Source organism: Anguilla rostrata, chromosome 12 (genome assembly GCF_018555375.3).
Source record: "Anguilla rostrata isolate EN2019 chromosome 12, ASM1855537v3, whole genome shotgun sequence".
NCBI classification, from domain to species: domain Eukaryota; kingdom Metazoa; phylum Chordata; class Actinopteri; order Anguilliformes; family Anguillidae; genus Anguilla; species Anguilla rostrata.
In genome coordinates this window covers 29,216,895-29,237,049 of record NC_057944.1, presented here as the reverse complement: position 1 = coordinate 29,237,049, position 20,155 = coordinate 29,216,895, and the positions used below count along the sequence as shown (strand labels likewise).

The 20,155-nt window shown below is 41.8% G+C and overlaps 2 protein-coding genes across 4 annotated transcripts; one reads left to right on the top strand and one right to left on the bottom strand.

Moving 5' to 3' along the window:
- Window positions 1-12: 12 nt before the first annotated feature.
- On the top strand, window positions 13-13,804 carry LOC135237027 (trichohyalin-like). 3 transcript variants are annotated; one of them, XM_064303751.1, is made up of 8 exons: window positions 13-2,036; window positions 2,956-3,165; window positions 6,088-6,125; window positions 6,391-6,481; window positions 6,887-6,955; window positions 7,967-8,247; window positions 8,356-9,984; window positions 10,464-13,804. In XM_064303751.1, exons 2-8 carry the CDS (start codon window positions 3,123-3,125, stop codon window positions 10,530-10,532), a joined length of 2,220 nt encoding a protein of 739 aa, XP_064159821.1. In that variant the 5' UTR covers window positions 13-2,036; window positions 2,956-3,122; the 3' UTR covers window positions 10,533-13,804. The 3 variants fall into 3 exon arrangements, with proteins under 3 accessions (XP_064159821.1, XP_064159819.1, XP_064159820.1); XM_064303749.1 differs by having other exon boundaries at window positions 7,967-9,984; XM_064303750.1 differs by lacking the exon at window positions 13-2,036 and having other exon boundaries at window positions 2,624-3,165; window positions 7,967-9,984.
- LOC135237043 (inositol-tetrakisphosphate 1-kinase-like) lies at window positions 13,154-20,113 on the bottom strand. Its single transcript, XM_064303780.1, has 10 exons — window positions 19,961-20,113; window positions 19,676-19,700; window positions 18,321-18,443; window positions 17,744-17,861; window positions 17,474-17,572; window positions 17,064-17,104; window positions 16,283-16,448; window positions 15,612-15,679; window positions 15,007-15,169; window positions 13,154-14,509 (listed from the first exon to the last, which is right to left on the bottom strand). The coding sequence occupies exons 1-10, from the start codon at window positions 20,041-20,043 to the stop codon at window positions 14,406-14,408; spliced, it is 990 nt and encodes a 329-aa protein (XP_064159850.1). The 5' UTR covers window positions 20,044-20,113; the 3' UTR covers window positions 13,154-14,405.
- Between the last annotated feature and the right edge of the window lie 42 nt (window positions 20,114-20,155).

The window sequence follows — 20,155 nt, the reverse complement described above, 5'->3', positions numbered from 1 at the left end:
AATGTGTTTAAACCCACAGAGAAGCTGCAGCAGAGGGGCATCTCAGTGCTAAAGCTATCTGAGGTTGTGCTGCACACGATTATAAATGACTGGAAACAATATTTCAACAGGGTTGAAAACATGTGAACCTATCCTTTAACAGAAGACTTTGCAGCCATGGGCAGGGGCCTATGAATACGATTAGCCATTACAAATTGGAGAAAATTGCTGGAAAATAATTGGTTAGCAAATATTTTGGCAAACTATTTATCTGACAAGTCATCGTTATGTGGCTGTAGATTTGGGAGAGGCCCAATGCAAATCTGAGCTTCCCACCGATCCCTCAGTGAGACACAAAGCTTAGTCACAGCTCCTCAGGATTGGTCAGACCGTTTCTTCTGTCTTCTTGCTTGACTTCCAGCCCATGTGGTTCTTAACCGTGTAGTTCAACGGCTTCATCATCTTTCCGTAACCAGCTTTTCCCGTCACCTTTGCCAGCCATTGGTGTTGCTGAAGGGACCTGGGAAATCTGCTTAGATGTAGCCGTTCGGGCCTAGGGTTCAAAGCCTCCCTCCTAAATCATAGAACTTTTCAGGGTTTACTTCATCACTGAACATTGTGTTATTGTGCAGTGTAGCACGCGATGCACCCCTCCAGAAATAACTGGTCTGTGATGATCAATAGTGTGTGATTGTGAAGATGCAGTACAGGCCCTTCCTAAAACCATGATTCCTAAAACCTTCCTAAAACCATGTAATAAGAAATGAAAGATTATGGGTGGAATTTTATAGGCAGGGCAGTTGGAAGGGTGACCCTATTGGACCATATGTTGAATTTAACCCTGGACACTTTGTTGGATACAGGTCAAGGGTCATTTCCATTTCAATTCAGCCCATTCAGAAAATTAATTGAAATTCAATTAATGAATAATAATAAATAAAAAAAATACCCATGGTGTTCAATTAATTATTTGATTTTTTTTCAATTAATTATTTGAACTTTAATTAATTGACTGAACTGAAGTGGAATTGATCCTACGGATTGACTGGGCCTGTTCCTGAGAAATTTCACCCTGTGGCATATCCCCTTTACTTGGTCTCCTGCCAACGGAAAGGGAGCCATTTTCCATATGCCGCATTGCCGGCATTACAGAAAGAATAAAGGAAGAGCAACAAAGGCTTCTATCATCCCCCACAGGGGCCGTTTGCTTTTCAGCGATAATGGCAACAAACAAAAATAATGTTGCATAATGAACAGTGCCCAAGAGTCGCGGCCTGCTGGAGGCCTTATTCCGTCACTCGTCACGTCAGGTTCTCTTCCGCCGAGGAGCAGAGGGGTCATTTGAGGACACAACAGAACCAAGTCACCACATGCCATTCTGATTAGATGGGACCGCGCATTAATTGTCAGCACGAGCTTATAACAATATATATTAATATTAATATTAATTGGCACACACATTTATTTTCTTTCTTTGCTCAATGATTTTGTGTCTTGGAAAATTATTTTCTTTCATCTTCAGATTAAAATACCAATTTCTGTACTTTTTGAAAACAAGTTTAATGTATCTCTGATTAATGTATCTCTTCTAAGTCCACAAAAGAAAATGAAAAATGGTATTTATAATTTAATTGACAAGAGTGTACCTTTAATGTAAAATGTATGTACTTTTTCATTGATCCATGTAATTTGCAAGAGCATGCATGTAATTGTGGCCTATAGTAATTGTAACTTTTAAAACTATGACGTAATCATAGATATCTCGCAAATATGCAAAGTGGCCTCCCTATCCCTCCCTTATACACCAGAGGTATATAAATGCTTGCATAGATGATCGAGATAGAGAGGCAAGGAGAGAAGAGAAAGATAACTTATTTTGCTTCACAGAGAGTGACTAATTAAAAAAAAAATTTACTTTCATCTTTAGCCTTCTTGTATTTTTTTAAAATCGTTTATGCTGTATTATCCATAAGTAGGTCTTTATTTCATCAGTTTTTAGACTTCGCGGTATTAAATAGACATTATAGAAATCGCCAGTGCAACCACCACGTTTATTTGTAAGTATATTCTCATATAATCTACTTGAGTGTAATCATGTATGCTAGGGTACTTCTTTAAAACGTAACGTAGGCCTAGCTACTGCAGCTAGACAAAATGATGTGATTGTGTTGTTGACATTTTTAAATGCTCGATTAAATAAATGGCATGCAATTAAGCGGCTTTTGACAGCCAGAGAAATAATGTTCTTTATCGTGACAATAGATTGAACTCTTTATAATGTTGTAATTCATGTCTTCTATAAATTCAGGCTTTGTGTACAGCATCACTGATTATATGCATATCGCCTAAATTATCTGTTTTATTCCCTTGTCAAAGTGGTTTTATTATTCCATATTTTGCCTTTGAATTAATTCCCTGGCATGTAAGACAAAAAAGACTGATAAAAATTGATAAACTGTAAATTCTGTTGAAGACCAACGTTATCATTACAAAAGGGTCTGCTTTAAACAGTTTATCAACTATGGAATTGAGTCGCCTTGTATCGTCCACTGCACTGTAGCTGATTGGCATGCGTACTAGTTATATAATATGATGCGAGAGACACCGGCTGTCATGGAAACAAAGGTCTGGACGTCTGTTACAGAACTCCAGTTCTGTGCGCTTGTTCGGGTCATGCGCTCCGAATTCGCCCTCTCCAGCCTACACATTGGCACATTATACAGGGACTGGAAAAACAGCTTTGAAGAGCGCCTCCTCCTGATATCACACCCCCTCATTTAAACGAATAAATAAAGCCCGACTCACACTGGCATCAGATTCGCACTGAAAGTAAAGAAAAAGTGGCGAAATTTAAATCCGTCCGCACGTGCTGAGAACTTCGGTCGTGCAAAGGACCGCGCTCAGTGACTGCAGAAGGTGCTGGACTCGTTCCAGCGGCGCTGCATATGCTCACCCCTGTTTGTGCGTATCTCTAAGGGGAAACCTGACTGGCGCATCGTCTACCCCCGCATCACCTGCCCAGATCGGACAGCGACAGACAGCCACACTGCTCTCCTGACCCGTCTCAGCTGAACGCAAGGAGGCTTGAGGAGACAAACCCCATGCTTGCTGACCACGCGACGGATTAATTCGACATCCATAAAATGGTGTATGCTTTTATCACGTTGCTCTGTGGTCTAGGCGCAGGTAAGATGGTCAAGGTGAAATTAATTTTTTGAATTTATTTTAAAACTGCCGTTTAGCCCATACATTCTGTTATCTTTCTGGCAGGGTTTTGGTGAAAACTAGGTTCTTGTCTATAATAAACAAATGACCGGTCTTTGTTGCTATATTACCACGGTTTATTCGTTACTAAATAGAAGGCATTACTCTATAATTTCAGTATGTATGCTTGTATCTTGTAATATATTGAGTATATCTCACTGAGTAGGCTATTTTAAGATGGGCACTTCGCAGATTGTGGACAAACCGTTAAGTACTTGAAGGTCGTTTGCTCGCTCGATTAAGGAAGATAAGAGAGATTCCAACAGCAAAACGATCGATTGTCCTTCTGAAACAAGGGTGGAATGTCGATAGAGGCGAGGGCTAATACCGCTAAGAGAATGATAAACATCGCAGAAAGCTGAGGAGATGGTGCCTTTAAGGTTCAAGGATGATAAACGTTGTTATGTAACTGACGGCGTCCGACTGTTTCCCACGGTCAGTATAATGTAAAATTATTTTAAAAAACGTGCTCACTGTGAGTATAGTAATTTGGACTTCCACACATGTGGGACATAGCCCGGGTCTTGTGTTTAGCCAGCGACCGCGCACATGCATACGGGCTCACGGATCACCAGGCTACGCTTGCTCGAACACCCATGCGCGCAGGTGATAACGGGGAATGAGGGTAGCTGTCCAACTGTTTTCGTTGGACGGTTCGCGGTTGTAATAGGAATGCTTCATTACTCTCTCCAATCTCTCGCATTTTCCTCCTTAGCAAAATGCTGTTTGTTGGCTTTTGGAGTGAACATTCTGAAATGTTATTCGTTGAATTTCATTTATATGGATATGTCGATACGGGTAATATAATGGTGGTATAGTTTAATTGTATTTTACGATGTTGTTATATAATTTGTTTGACGTTTTTCATAGCATAGGCTACATTTTATCATGCATTTAAAATCGGCCTGGAGGAGGAAGTGCACTGTGGATATTGCTAGTCTAAGTAACATACATGCATAAATAAGTGGGTGTAATATAGTGATATACAGTATAAAACATATTAGCCATTGTCATAATGGCTGTCATAATGATGATGATTGTTGTTGTTAATACTAATGGCACCATTTATTGCCTGCTAATACAACTATTATATATCATTGGATGCTGAATCACTGTGTAGTGTAGCTATGTGTTTTGACAGAGCAATATTTGCTGTTTGGGGAAAATATCATGGGTACCTAGAAATTGAATATCATTCAGATAACAATCTAGTTCACAAGCAAGTTCTGTGATGGGAAATGGGTTCATAGAAGGACTTAATTCCAAGTCTCTTAGTCATTTAGTAAGACATTAATGTGAGATAAAGGGAAGAGTAGGGGGAGTGCAGAGGTCATGTGTAAGGAAGTGCGTCTCTTGGGGGAAAAGGAACAAAACTCTATAGTTCTTATGCTGACTGTTTTTTTTTAGCAACAGGACGAGAGGGAAATGAAAATCTAGAATATAATAGAATAGCATAACTATTGTCAAGGAAGTATCTGTTTGGCTTCTCCACATTTATTATAGTACATTAGAAGATGGCTAAACCTTGTACAAGACTTAGGTGAAAATGAACATATTAATCTACCAGAAGATGAACATCTGGGTATATTGGGCTTGTACAATGGACAGACAGACTCGAGGCAAAAAGGGGTGGAATAATTAAGGGCAAAAAAGAAGAACAGGGGCGCTGAAGTGAATTTGGGATGCAGATGGGGAGTCAGTAGAGGGAGCTTGGCAACAGAAAAGCATCAAAGCGAGAGGGAAAGCGAGAACGACGAGCGTGGTGGCATAATTCTGCATTCATTAACAAGGACATTGTTGACATTGAGCAGCAGGGTGTCTAGGAAATCAAGGACTGTAGTACTACAAAGCAGAGAATACCCAGTTCCTGGATAAGGAGCTACGTAGAACATCAGAGTCAGAGAGGGATGAATTCTTCAAAAATCTGAAATGCAGAGCAGAACCAAAAAATAAAATAAAATAAATACAAGTGGAGGACATGGAGGATTCTAGATTGACCCCCCACAAAAGGTTTGTAAGAGTGGAAGAAGAGGACAGATTGATAGTTGAGAGAGATGTTGTAGTTAGGCGAAGATGGAGAGAAGCAGGGAAGACGCACGTTATAATGGCAGTAAATGGAGAACAGTGTCTGCGAGTGCGGAGTGCAGTCTGCACAGGAACTTAAGGGCCATGTGTTGAGACCAAAGCGAACATGTCCTCCTGAGTATTTTAATCCTTTTGACGTAATACAAAGTGTCTTGAATGACAAAACGCAAGTGGCGGTAAAAATATTTCCTTTGAGGGTCAGGGCTCAGACATGGCACAGTGTTGAGCTGGCGTGTGCTCATCAGGCTTGGCAGTGCTGACTCCCTGTGTACCCATCGGGCTGTAACTGCGAGTTTTGCGTGGGCAGCCAAGCCAGTAAAGCGGGACTGCCGATTTGAGCGTGGTGCCTTGGATAAGGCCACGCCGGTGCAGCTCGCAGCCTCCGGGTGAACACTGATTGCAGTTAATACATAAAAATGTCACACACAAGCAATATCTCAAATGCTCCACTGCTGTGTCACTCTTCCAGAAGGTTAGTGCTGATTAAGAAAAGGGCATTTTTAACACCGGCCAGGGGTGGAGTGAATTGCTGTCGCTGTTGAGAGTAGAAAATGAATTGCTGAACTAAATCTGTGGGGACTGCAGGCCAAATAAAAGCAGAGGGTTTACGCTTCTTTAAGCTGTGGCTTCGACGAGTGAAATGCTACTATCAATCATCTAATGTGTGCTCAGTTACCAACTTAACCTTCAGTGACGGAGAATTAGTACAGGTGTGCTGAGAATACACTAAAATTACATCGGTCTCTCTCTTTTCCCCAGTGGGGTGCCTTCCCTTGTCCCCAATTAAAGATGAGAAGGTCAGTGCCCAGGGTTTTGTGTGTGTGTGTGTGTGTGTGTGTGTGTATATATGTGCGCATGTGTGTCTGTTTCTTTGCATGTTTCCAAGTCTGTTGTGTTGCTGTTTGTGGATGCTGCAGATGTGGAAGTATTGTAAAGAAAATACATGATTAATCCTTATGCTATTAAGCCTGTTAATGTTGACTGTGTGCATGTGTGTACCTGTGTTTGTTTGCGTGTGTGGTGTGTGGGCGTGTGGGCTAACTCTTATGTTTATGTGTGAAGGTTACTGACTGTGTGATGGAGGTGCCATCAGGGTCTCTGAACGGTGACAGTGACAATTTGCAGGTTGCCTGTGCCACCAAACTGCAGTCAGGTAGTGCCCCTTCATTTTACACACTCACTCTTTCTATCTTTCTGTCTCTTTCTGTCTCTGTCTTTCCCTCTCCCTGTATGTGAGTGCACATTATGCACGTATGCTTGTATGTGACACAAGTGCATTGTCTGGACAAATATTCTACTGAAAAACGGTCTGGTGTAATAATTAATTTTGTATACTTTGTAGATTTGTACTTTGCATCATAACAGGTGTGTTGAGGGGAGACTGAATATAGTTGCCCATCTTGGAAGTGCGTCGCACACTTTGTGTATTGAGTTTTGTTGCTGCTCGTCTTGGAAGCGCGTAACGCAGTTTGTGTTCTGTGTTTTGTTGTGTTTTGTTGCGTTGTGTTGTGTTGTGTTGTGTTTTGTTGCGTTGTGTTGTGTTGTCGTGTTTTGGCAGGTGAGACATTGGATGCTGCACAGAGACACCAGGGTTTGTTGAGAGAGCTGCAGGAGCTGGCCCAGAATGGTGCGTACAGCAGTCTTACTCTTGCCCTGCTCTGTATGTACAGCAAACGCAGTCAGTTATTGCTTTAGCACTTACTCTCTACTGCAGTGGTTTCCAAACTCGGTCCTGGGGGACCCCTGTGTATGCTGCTTTTTGTTACAGCCAATCTCTCGCTCAATAAAGGATGCTGAACGCACGTTCTTTCATAATTTTTTTCCTGAAACATATGAACAAAACACAGGCTTGTCTCTTCATCATTTGATTTGCCTTTGAATTCGTTATCTACCAAATAGTTATTTTAAGTGGCTAGGTGTCCACACTTTCACCAATTATGAGCCTATTGATTTACCTCAGTCTTTAATTTGACCAGTATTTTTTTAAAAACCTTGTATGTAATATTTTGCAAAGTAAGCACAGTGTGAACATGGGACTTTTATTCTTCATGGCCTGCATAGCCTTTTCTGGAATAATGTGACTTAATATGGTGAATAATCCCTAGAAATTGTGGGTAACTGATGGTAAGTAGCAATACACACATGGGCATACTCCTTTGTACATTTAACTGGACTAAACAAGTATCTTTGCTACGTGGTACCCATGGGACTGCCACCGCCTTCCACAACCATAATGTATGTGAATTTGACCAGAAAGTACTAAAACGAAGACTCACAACTGCATGTAGTATTAATGCAAGCAGGACCCGGAAAGAGGTTAGGTTGTACTAGGTTATTGTACTGGCAATGCTCTCACCCACTATTCTACCATGCACTGGACTGATGTGACCTAGTGAAAACCACTACTTTACTTATTTTAGCAGTTATTCCACTGTGTGAGTGCAGTGGAATGACCAACTCCATTTACAACTGCAACTTGTGAATAGTTTCAGTAATGGCTGAGACATATGGCACATCTGGCACTTCAGGCTGAATATTCTTATTTTTGTTCTTGCTTCATCTTCCTATTGCAGACTACCCACATACACAGAGAGTTACCGCTATACAAATGAACTTCCCTTGTTCTTTTGGGTTTCAGAGAAAGAAAAAGAGAAGGAATACCAGAGAGAGAACAACATTGATCATGAGAAAAACAAAATGGAGGGAGAGAGTGAAGGGGGTGAGGAAGAAGAGTCTGTGTACACCAAGACTGAGGTGACGGGGGAAAATAATCTGGAGCAAGGGGACCAGGAGGAGGAAGTGATAGAGGAGCACAGACTGGAGGTAAGGAAAAGGGAGGATGAGGAGGATAGAGAGTTGGAAGAGCTGCTTGAGGAGGAGTTAAAAAAGAGAGGGAGTGAAAAAAGAAGTGACAAGGAGGTAGAGGAGTTGCTGGTGGACCTGAAAAAGAAAAAGAGTGAGACCAAGAAAGAAGAAGAGTTGGAGGAGGCCAAAAATAAGAGGGGGAATGAAAAAAGTGACAGGGAGGAGGTAGAGAAGTTACTGGAAGACCTGAAAAAGAGTAGGAGCAAGACTGAGAAGGAGGAGTTGGAAGAGTTGCTTGAAGAGGAAATTAGGAAGAGAGGGGCTGAGAAAAGGAGTCATGGGGAGGAGGTAGAGGAGCTACTGGAAGACCTGAAAAAGAGAAGCAGTAAGACTGAGAAGGAGGAGAAGCTGGAGGAGTTGCTTGAGGAGGAAATTAGAAAGAGAGGGACTGAGAAAAGGAGTCATGGGAAGGAGTTAGAGGAGTTACTAGAAGACCTGAAAAAGAGAAGGAGCAAAACTGAGAAGGAGGAGGAGCTGGAGGAGTTGCTTGAGGAGGAAATTAGAAAGAGAGGTACTGAGAAAAGGAGTCATGGGGAGGAGGAAGAGGAGCTACTGGAAGATCTGAAAAAGAGAAGCAGTAAGACTGAGAAGGAGGAGGAGCTGGAGGAGTTGCTTGAGGAGGAAATTAGAAAGAGAGGGACTGAGAAAAGAAGTCATGGGGAGGAGGTAGAGGAGCTACTGGAAGACCTGAAAAAGAGAAGCAGTAAGACTGAGAAGGAGGAGGAGCTGGAGGAGTTGCTTGAGGAGGAAATTAGAAAGAGAGGGACTGAGAAAAGAAGTCATGGGGAGGAGGTAGGGGAGCTACTGGAAGACCTGAAAAAGAGAAGGAGCAAAACTGAGAAGGAGAAGGAGCTGGAGGAGTTGCTTGAGGAGGAAATTAGAAAGAGAGGTACTGAGAAAAGGAGTCATGGGGAGGAGGTAGAGGGGCTACTGGAAGACCTGAAAAAGAGAAGCAGTAAGACTGAGAAGGAGGAGGAGCTGGAGAAGTTGCTTGAGGAGGAAATTAGAAAGAGAGGGACTGAGAAAAGAAGTCATGGGGAGGAGGTAGAGGAGTTACTGGAAGATTTGAAAAAGAGGAGTAAGACTGAGGAGGAGGAGCTAGAGGAGTTGCTTGAGGAGGAAATTAGAAAGAGAGGTACTGATAAAAGGAGTCACAGGCAGGAGTTAGAGGAGTTACTGGAAGACCTGAAAAAGAAAAGGAGTAAGACAAGGAAAGAGGAGGAGCTGGAGGAATTGCTTGAGGAGGAAATTAGAAAGAGAGGAACTGAGAAAAGGAGTCATGAGAAGGAGGAAGAGGAGTTATTAGAAGACCTGAAAAAGAAAAGGAGCAAGATGGAAGAAGAGGTGGGGGAGGCCGAAAAGAAAAAAGGGAGTGAAAAATGGAGTGAGGAAGGCAAGAATGAACTACAGTTTTTGGAAGATGAGAAAAATCGAGAGAGGAAGCTGGAAGAACTACTTGAAGAGATGGAGGTTAAAAAGAAGAGGAGTCAAGCAGAAGAAAAGCTGGAAGAGCTGATGAGAGCGCTGAAGCACGTGAAAGAGCATGAGCGAGAGAGGGCACGAGAGAGAGAGGTCATGAAAGAGAGGGAGAGAGAGCTGGAGGAGCTGAAGAAGGAGGAGAAGAAGAAGACCGAGGAGGAGAGAGAGCCACAGAAGAAGCGCGTGATGGAGAAGGCCTCTGATGAAGCTACCCATCAGTTCGACAGAGAGCTCTTTCACAGCCACGGCCACAGCACAGAGAAAGATCTAGAGGAGGAAGAGGAGGAACATGAAGAGAAGGCAGACAGAAAGGTCAGTGTCTGATGCCTCGTTAAAGCCTGTCTGTTTCCCAGTTCACCTTTGACTACCGATATTATTGCAATGTCACACTCGCCTTTAGGATGATGGAATAGACTGAAAATATATTGAATTAAAATATACTATCATGATATTGCAGCAGTTATAATATATATGCAAATACTGAAATTATTAGTATTCTCACATTTCATATACTTGTATGCTGTGAAATATATTTAATTATATTTTCAAGAAAAAAACCCCACATATTTGCAATATAATTATGATTTGTTCAATTTCCATAAATTCTACAGAGATTGCAGGGGTTTTGTGAACACCACTTTGTTTTGGAGTACATTTAACAAGTTATGGGCTATCCATTAGGTACTATTCACTATCATTTAACTGTAGAAGTTGGGTCTTAAACTCTGTAGAGGTCTCATTTTGTCATTGAGCCTCTTCCTTATGTGACTCAACCACTCTGTGGTCCACAGGAGCTGCTGGAGATCGAGGCCGGGCTGCGCAGAGTGGCTGCGGAGCTGCAGGAGCTGCGCAGAGGCTGAGTGATGACTGGGACAGGCAGCACACAACACATACTCCAGAACACTGATAAACACTGATAAACACTGAAAAACACTGATAAACACCAAAAAACACTATAAACACTGAAAACATTGATAAACACTGATAAACACCAAAAACCACCATTCAGCACGGAAAAACACTGGTATATGAAAATAATCCACTGATAAACACAGAAGAACATGGATACACCTGGGAAAACACTGACAAACATGTTAGCAACTGTGTCCTTAAGCACTGGTCCTCAGGGAGCAAGAAGCTTTTCACTCAAACTTTGTTAATGTAATTCAATCAATCCACAGGCTTAATTGGATGAGCTCAAGCCCTCTTAGCTGTAAGTAAACAAAAAATCCAGTGCACCATAGCCATCTAAGACTAGTGCTGAGGGACCTGTCAATAATCACTGAGGTTAACTTATTCATGCACCACATACAACACACTCTTACACATGCTCCGCTGTATATATATATACTGTTCTATTACTGCCAATATACTGTATATGCACCCAGACTCAAAGATCTATTACACTTAAATGGCTGTACTGTACTTGTGAAAATGTTCACCAACTGTAGTTTACCAGAGTAAAGCACTGCAAAATCTCAGAATGGGACGTTATTGCAAAACATGAAGTTAGCAGAGGAATAAAAGTGGATTTCATCACCTGGGAAACACATAGTACTGTGCACCTTTTCTGCCAAGCGTCAGATACAATCATACACACATGCTGAAGTGTAGAGGCAAAATAAGCACATGCAGAAACACACACACATACACACACACACGCAAACACAAGCACACACACACACACACACACACAAGCTTCTCAACATACCCATTTTCCCTATCCTTTACAACCATGCCAACCTTATGTGTGTCTGTCTCTCATGCTGGTTGGATATTGTCTCTTGTCTTCTAATGGCAAAGATGCTTAAGTAAACAAGACATTCAACTCCAGTAGGCAGGGCGTCAGCTTCCATCCCACTTCCACTGACTCTGTGAATGCTGGTTTACAGGGGTACCAAGAAGAGCAGAGTGAATTTTAAGCACAGCCAGAGATGAGTGGTTGGTTCTCCCGACCGTGTGTTCTCAACGGCAAACAAGCAATGACTTTTTAAAACGACCATAAACTTACAGTAGTGGTGTGCCAAGACGCTTTTCAACAAGCATCAGAGAAACTCCAGCATGACACGACCAAATTAAATAAAGCAGATCAGTATCAGCATAATGTATTCATAGAGACCAGACACAAAAATCCAAGCACCACCTGCTCTTTACTGCACATGCTTAAGCTTCTCTTTGTTTGAGATCATTATTCAGTGTAATGGGATGGAAGTTCCTGCAGAAAAAAAAATGTTTTGCATCCACGCTTGCTAAATATCATTATCAATTACTATTATTGTGACTGTTATTATAATAATGGTATTGTAATATGTGAAATTTACTGAGAGTAGAATAGCACTAGAGGACTGTCTAGTCTCTGGCTCAAGCACTGTTACTCAGACTGTTATGAAGAACTAGAGTCTCACCAGGGGCATTGTGGGACATTCTACAGCCCATACAATAATACCACTGCAATCAGACCAAACCTTATGTGAAGTTCCTTCCAGCTAGAGCTGCACTGGAGCTCTGCATTGTGCACAAAAAGTGGGACACTTTTAGAGACCAGTGTTGTAATGAGAGGTGTATTATTGTCCTGTATGAATGACCACCACAATTAAGGTGAATGACTCTACTTCTTTCTCCACTTTGTGCTGGACTTTACCTACTACCAGCAAGTCAAAGCCAAGACAAAGAAGGGAAATGATACAGCCATCATTTATCTATTGCTTTTCAAACTTTTGTAATGTATCGGGTGTTTATCATTAATTAATCAATAATATTCAGTTGTCTTGCATCCTGTGCGCACTTTTGGCTTTTAACAGACAGCACATGAGAATCACTGTAACCAAAGTGTAATGAGAGAGAGAAATGTTTGACAAAAGTGCCCCTCTGTGGTGGATCAGGGTATTGTCAGTCCACTGTTCTGCAGCTGGGAGCTGGTTGAGGTTTCTATCTTCCTAAAGGAAATACTATACACTCAAACAACACTCTTTTTGGAACATATACAAGCTATATAACCTATATACTCTTCATATGTAGAACATATAGAAATATTAGACAAAATAGATGCATCTATAAATATATTTTGATAAGTGGTTAATTACAGGGAAGGAAATGCTGGAATAATACAAATTTAGGATATTAGTATTATTATTATTTATTTTTTACAATACATACATTATATAAATATATATTTCCTGGAATGTGATCACTATTGCAGCAATACATTTTCTCTTTGGTTAAACCACCTTAAAACGTAATAATTGTTAAGTCTAATAAAACTGAATTACTGAAGAATGTAAAACATTTAAAAGGTGTATTACCACAAATTGACTCCCTACCAGTTTTGTGAATTTGAAATTTTTTAATTAAATACTGCCTTCTGAAAATACATTATGTTCTACAAGTAGACCACTTGCTGGAGATTCACTTAGAAGCAACCAATGCGCTTTATTGGACAAGTAGTCCATATACCTGTTTAAAAAAATGTTTTCCTCAGGGAGACAGAGGTCAAAGGTTAAAGCTAGATGTGACAAAGAGGCTGCAATGCCTGACCGATGGATAACGGGAGTTTTCACTGGCCAATCAAAGTCCTGCATTTGTGCCTGCTATGTCTTCTATGCCCATGGTTTTAAAATTGTTCCTGGAAGCCCACCCTGTTTGCTGGCTTTTGTCTCAGCCAATATCATTTGATTAAAATGGCTGAACGACATGTTTCGGTTGTAACACCATTTTGTTCTTTAATCTTTCCAGCATGTGCAGATTTAGCACACTGACACTTTGTCTGTCATTAAACTAAATAGTTTCAGTGACTAGGTGGCCACACTTTCAGTAATTAGGACCCAAGTGAGTTCACCATTACAGAAAATGAGTGCACTTGTAGATGTGACTGATTAAAAGTCCTGGGATATGACATTTGAGATTGCTTTGTTATGGCTATTTCTGGCATACTGCAACCTTTAAAGGGTAAATTATCCTCCAGTAGACATTAGGTGTCTAATTAAGGACAGTTAACAGCTGAATGCTATTCAAAGTTGTGATTATGGCAGGAACAAAAGCCAGCTTACATGGTGGGTTCTCAGGATTGTGTTGGAAACCCCCTGTTCTTCGCTATTTTTACCTGTCAATCAATAAACAGCACAGTTAAAACAAACCTGCTCGTCCCTGCCTGTCTGTTCAGACACGTTCTGTAGTATGTAGTATGTAGTAATCCTACAAATGTCATGAAAGATAAATAAATCAGATGGTTTTTCCCTCAGCAAGGCAGGAGACCTATTTATGTTTTTATATACAGCTTATTAGGATCGAAAGGTGATTTCTAAAGGGTCCAGCTGTTTGACCTCTGACCTTACCAGACAGATCTGTGCTCCAGCCATGCAGGAGACACCAGTGCCTTTTGAGATTCTAGATCAGGGTCCAGTCCAGTCTTGTCTGAAAAGGATTGGTGTGGGTGCAGGTTTTGGTTTCAGCCTAGCACTATGACACACGATTCAACTAATTAACTAATTATAGTCTTCAAAAAAGACCTTGATGAGTAGAATCAGCTGTCGTAGAGCTGGGCTGAAACAAAAACCTGCACCGACACGGGCCATTTTCAGATAAGACTGGACACCCCTGCTGTAGGAGATGACCCCAGACTGGTTAGCTACCCGTTGTTGATCAGTAGGTGTGGCAAGTACTGGATATTTCACAACGTGGACACTGAAGCCTTGTGTGTACATGCGGACATGCTTCTCAGCCGACAGATGGGGGGGTCAGGGAGGTGGTGGGGTCTCCAGGGCAGGACGGTCCCTCTGCTTCAGGACGGCTTCAATGTGACTTAGGAGGGAGGAGAAGAACTGTGGAACTCCCTCATACCCTGGGAGAAGAGAGGACAAGCAAGAGCACACTTTGAGCTGGGGAGCTACACGCAAGATCTTATTAGTTAATAGCTAATTCTGATAGCATCATATGCATGTTCCTCTGCACATTACGCTGACTCACTCTCATGTTAAACAGGAAATGACCTTTTGGACTTTGGGCTGCCTTCAGTTAATTTGAGAGGGTAACACTAGCACAAGCCGGGGTACATTGGACTTGGAGAGGGAGAACCACATGGTCTATGGGTCCTTTGCCCATCAGCGTACCCATTTTAAACCTTAAACCAATCATCAGCTTTACTGACCTAACCTCAACCAACCAGAATCTCCCTCATCGGAGAGGGTTGATGGCTTAGAGAACTGGAAAACCTACTGTACTTTCACCCTCCAAGAACTCACGCAGATGAACCAGTAGAGGAACACAAGGCTCAAAACATAAGCATAGGTGAACAAGACATAATAAGAGTCGAGTAGAAGCACAGGAAGGCAAACGGACCAGGGAAGATGTTGATGTCGATGATGGTGAGGGTACGCGTGTGGATGTTGACGATGGCGTCCACCCCGAATAGCGCCATGCCCAGCTCCGCCCGGAGCTCCTTCACCAAGGCAACCATCACGTCTTGGCTAGGGGGGGGCAGCCGGGGTGTCTTCTTGTCTAGCTGTGGGGGGAAAAGTGTGAGATATAACTCTGAGGACATCAAGGCCGAAGATCAGTGGGCCAGGTGCTATCAACAGCATGTGTCTCAGAATTCCCTCAGTGAGGATCACTGTGGTTCCCAATCACATGAATTAATTCCAGAGTATGATTCAATGTTCATTGCTGCTGATTCCCTTCAGTGTGCCCGTCATTTTCATGTTCAATATTGAATAAATTCAGTTCTCCCGCCAAAGAATGCTCAGACTTCTTATCTAAAGCAGCAGTGGTGGAAGGCATGCCTGGTGACAGCTTGCTCATAACAGCCTCAAAACCATGTTGCAGCAATGTTATTAAAAATTTTAACTGCTCACTGGCAGGGACTCATAGTCTGACAGTGTTAGGTGTGATAAGTCAGTGGACAAAGGCTGGGGGTCAGGGGTCAGGGGTCAGGAGCTCTCACTCACAGCAGTCAGGTGGGAGCAGGACTCTGGCTTGGACACCTCGTGGCTGTTGAAGAAGATTGTCTTCCTGTCTGCCACAAAACAAACGAGAGGCAACATATAGCTGATTGAACATAACACTCGAAAAAAGAGGAACACTGGGAATGGGATAATACCAATTATAAAACCATTTCTGCACACAAAGCATTCCATTAATGTGAAAGCAATTGAAATTTAAAGTAGAGTAACAACCAACACAATATCTGATATTTACACAACCATAAATTAACTTTAGATTTAATCCAAATAAGCATACATTTATCCAATTGATATTTTCCAAAATTAGACAGCAGTGCCTTTTAAGGAAAATAGGTAATGTCCTAAGTTTGATAAAATAATTAACTTTTTCCTATCACTTATTTATGGATATAACAAAACTTTGCTCCCACTAAGCTAAAGTCTTGGCCATAGTATTTGATTGAGGCATTTAGTAATTCTTGTAAATGCAACTCTTATATTCAAAATGCATTTCAAATGTATCCAAATAATTCTAATACAAGAAAGTATTCAAAATATTTCAGATAGCAATCATCTGTATTGGGTCAGTGAATTTGAAAAATGAAACCCTTCCAAATACAGATATTTGAATACTAGTGCATTTCTGTAGGGGAGAGATGTAACTGGCTGCCACTGACCACAGGGACCCAGAGGGAAGTTCTTGAGCGAGGGTCTCTCTACGGTGAAGTGCGCCTCCCCCACCACGAAAACCTTGTGCAGCACCGCGCCGTGGTTCACAAAGCTCTGCAGTACGCAGGGGGGCTGGGCGTCCTTCAGCCCCGCGGGACAGAAGATTAGAGACATCTACGGAGAGAGAGAAGGGACATTATTATAAACCAGATCCATGGGGACAGAAGGAACATTATTACAGACCAGATCTATGGAGAGAGAGAGAGAGAGAGAGAGAGAAAGACATTCTTACAGCCCAGATCTGTAGAGAGAGAAAAGAAGGACATTCTTATAGACCAGCATCATCTATGAAGAGAAAGGGGCATTATTATAGACTAGATCTACAGAGAAAGAAAGAGAGAGAAGGCACATTGTTAGAGACCTGATCTATGGAGAGAGCGAGGGGACACTATTATAGACCGGATACCTCTATGGTTCTATTATTGAGAAAGAGTGCTAGAAAAATAAGATCAGAGACCTCTATGGTTCAATTACTGAGAAAGAGCTCTAGAAAGAGAGAGGGAGGAGACATGGTCAGAGCTGCTACACAGCTTGGCAATATCTCTAGACTGAATATAAAATATATCTTCAAAGATACAATGTAGACCCACTCAGAAGGCCTTGCATGATGAAACCGTGATCACAGGGACACTGTTATTAATGAGTAAACAAACCCACAGACTAGACAGGCCAGGGGTTTGTTGGAGCACGCAGCAACATCGCCACAGACTGAGAGATAACGTCACTCACCTCATGGGAACGCAAACCATGGGCCACTCTGGTTTTGCAGACTGTGGAAGAACATGCAGGGAAGATCAGTGATGGAGGTAAAAAGAAAACAGAAAAAACTTCTGAGGACAGAGTACTTATCAAGCCAAAGTCCAATGTGACTCCTGATTAAAGCCCATTACCTCGATGTGAAACACAGCGTGAACTTGGACTAAAGGCCACAGTGACAACTGCATACACTGAAGCATGAATGTGGGGTGACAAAAAATAAATGTTTCTAGCAGTGCTGGCACTAGACTTTCAGGTGTCCTAGGAAGGATTTGATTCAGTGATTGGAGTGCGGTGTGATTGGTTAATAGTGAAATGTGAATGCAGAGCGGTGTGTTTGGTTACTAATGAAATGTGAAGTGTGATTGGTTACTCTCACTGACTCAAAGGATAAGTGAGCTGCTTCCTCTCCACTGCCTCCCTGATTTCCAGCTGGTCACTGGTATTGATCTCCAGGTAAGGAGGGCTGCAGATACCCCTGTCTGAAGAGAGGGGAACAAACATTGTTAAACTATTGATAGAGCGAAAGAGAGAAAGAGGACTGTCTGATATTTATATGTATGCTTTGGCAATAATTACATTTGTATTTCATGCTGATAAAAAGCAACTTGAATTGAATTGAAAGAGAGAGAGGGAGAGAGAGAAATATGCACCTCTCAAAGAATTTTGCAGCTTGTTCATGATGCGGTAGGACGCAAAACGATCCAGTAGTTGTATCATTGCTGGCAAAGGGTCCAGCATGACTGTGAGAGGATGGGCAGACACGTACTCCTAAAACAAACACAGTATACATCAGATTGAATTATGGTTTTGAAGCATCATGAGCAAGGATACATAAATTAACACATCTAACTGATATAGATACATTGTGCAAAATAATCTAATGCACCATAACCCACTGCACCATATCATTGTATTCTATGTTAATTTTCAAAGCTTGTCTCTTGGAGGATCTATTTAAAATAGATCATATGTAAAATTCGACATATAATCGAAGTAGGCATTACCATAGCATGTGCATTCAGACCCTGCACTATATAAAATGGCTTTAATATAATGGGTCATGCTACAATATAATAGAGAGGATGCACCAACTTCACTTGTGTGAGTGCAAGCAGAACATTTTGCTCTGATTGGCCAAATCATGTCACTTCTAGATGTGCACACTCAAGTGAAAACGTGAGGCCATCTATCCTGCTCAGTGCTGTCAAATCAGTGAGCAGGACATACCTGAAAGTTGGAGAGGAGACTCTGCGATTGGCTATCATGCTCAGCTTCCACGATGACGTCAGACAGCTTGTGAATGATGACATCAAAGGGGCCCTGGGATGCCATTGGTTGACTCAGGTCAATCTACAGCAGAATGAAGTTAAGAAGTTATGTTACAGCTATGGCTGTTCCCTTTCTGTCTGAGTTTTTCCCTATCTAGAAGCTGCTAGGGCCCAATTGCACATCGAAAGCTGGAATAACCACTCTAGAGCACCACTGTCATGCACTTCTGTTCACATTGTAAATGTAGGTTTCATTTCAGCTTTCAGGGAGACACTACCTATTCTCACACAGTCAGACGTCAAGTATCACAAGCGTACTAGCTAGTCCAGCAATTAATTAAAACGAAAACACTGGGGATGACATGTCTCCCTGTCTCCCCCGTCAAACCTATTTGTATGGTTCACATTCATCTGCACTCTAGAGGAATTTTATCCCCCCAATCTGACACAAGGTTAAAGACGTTTTTGTTGTTGTATTCCAAACTTGAATAGTTAGAGGCAGAATCAAGCTGTGTTCCCCTAGTAGGACAAGTGCTGCTATTCTTATAGTGATGTCAGAGCGTGCGTGCTGGACAGGGGCTCCCAGGTGGAAGTGACAGAAATGGCCGGTGAGACAGCCACCTGCTCCCGACGGGAAGATGAAAAGAGGACAACGCTCAAAATCTGACCAAGTAACTCAGTGCCGTTGCCATAATACCTGATGCAATTGACTGTGCCCTCTTCTTAATGTACCCCCATATTATGGATATGGTAGTATAGTGTCATTTTATGCTAGCATTTTCTTATTGCATTATTTTTAAATCATTGCAGCCGTACATCTGCACATGAACTGCCCAGGGACCACAGGTGAAAATGAGCTGTCAAGCTATATCTGGCACTGTGCACTGACTGCAGTTGCTGATATGTTGATTATTGTGTATTGTGCCTTTTAACTAAAATAATTGAATATATAAAGATGAAACTGGGATGGAGACCATAGGACTCTGTTAAAGCGGAGAGTGTACAAATGAGAGAAGAAAGAAGCCGCATCAACAGGCCATATCTCATTCAAAGCTGAGAATCTCAGATGATCGTACAAGGAAAGTAACGTTCTGTGTGTGTGTGTGTGTGTGTGTGTGTGTGTGTTCGTGTGTGCATATTGCACGTGTAGGCACCTCTGTGTGTTTTGCGAATGCATGACATATGTGCATGATTGTGGGCAGTAGACTGCATCTAAACCAAACTTTCCCTCGTTTATCTATTAATAAAATGAGATGGATTTACCTGCTTTACAATGGACATCATGTAGCAAGTAAAACTCAGAATAAGACTCACCTCAACCACTTCAATACCGCGGTGTCTGATTAAGAGGACGAGGGGAGAGAGAGAGACAAAATGATTAGTGAAAACTTCAGTTGACATTGCTTAATATTATAAAACCAAATTGGAAATTGGAAATTGCTAATTGTAAATATCAGAAATTTTAGGTATTTGATGATGCTTTGCTCAAGCAGCAGATGTAAAAGTTTTTTTAAGAATGATACTTATTTGGATTATTTATTCAGGAACTATTGTTATCAATCGCATCAGAATTATTTTCGTGGTATTGGCTTGACTCACCTACAAAGCTCGGCAAAGGCCGACAGGTTCATTCTTTTCCTCTTTTTATCGCTCAGACAGAAGCCCACTCTTCGGTCGGCCATTTGGAGTTGTACAGTACTGCTGGGCTAAAGTCTCCGTGCAGACAGGTAAATTAACAGAGAGAGGGAGAGGGAGAGAGATAGAGAGGGGAGAGAGAGAGAGAGAGAGAGAGAG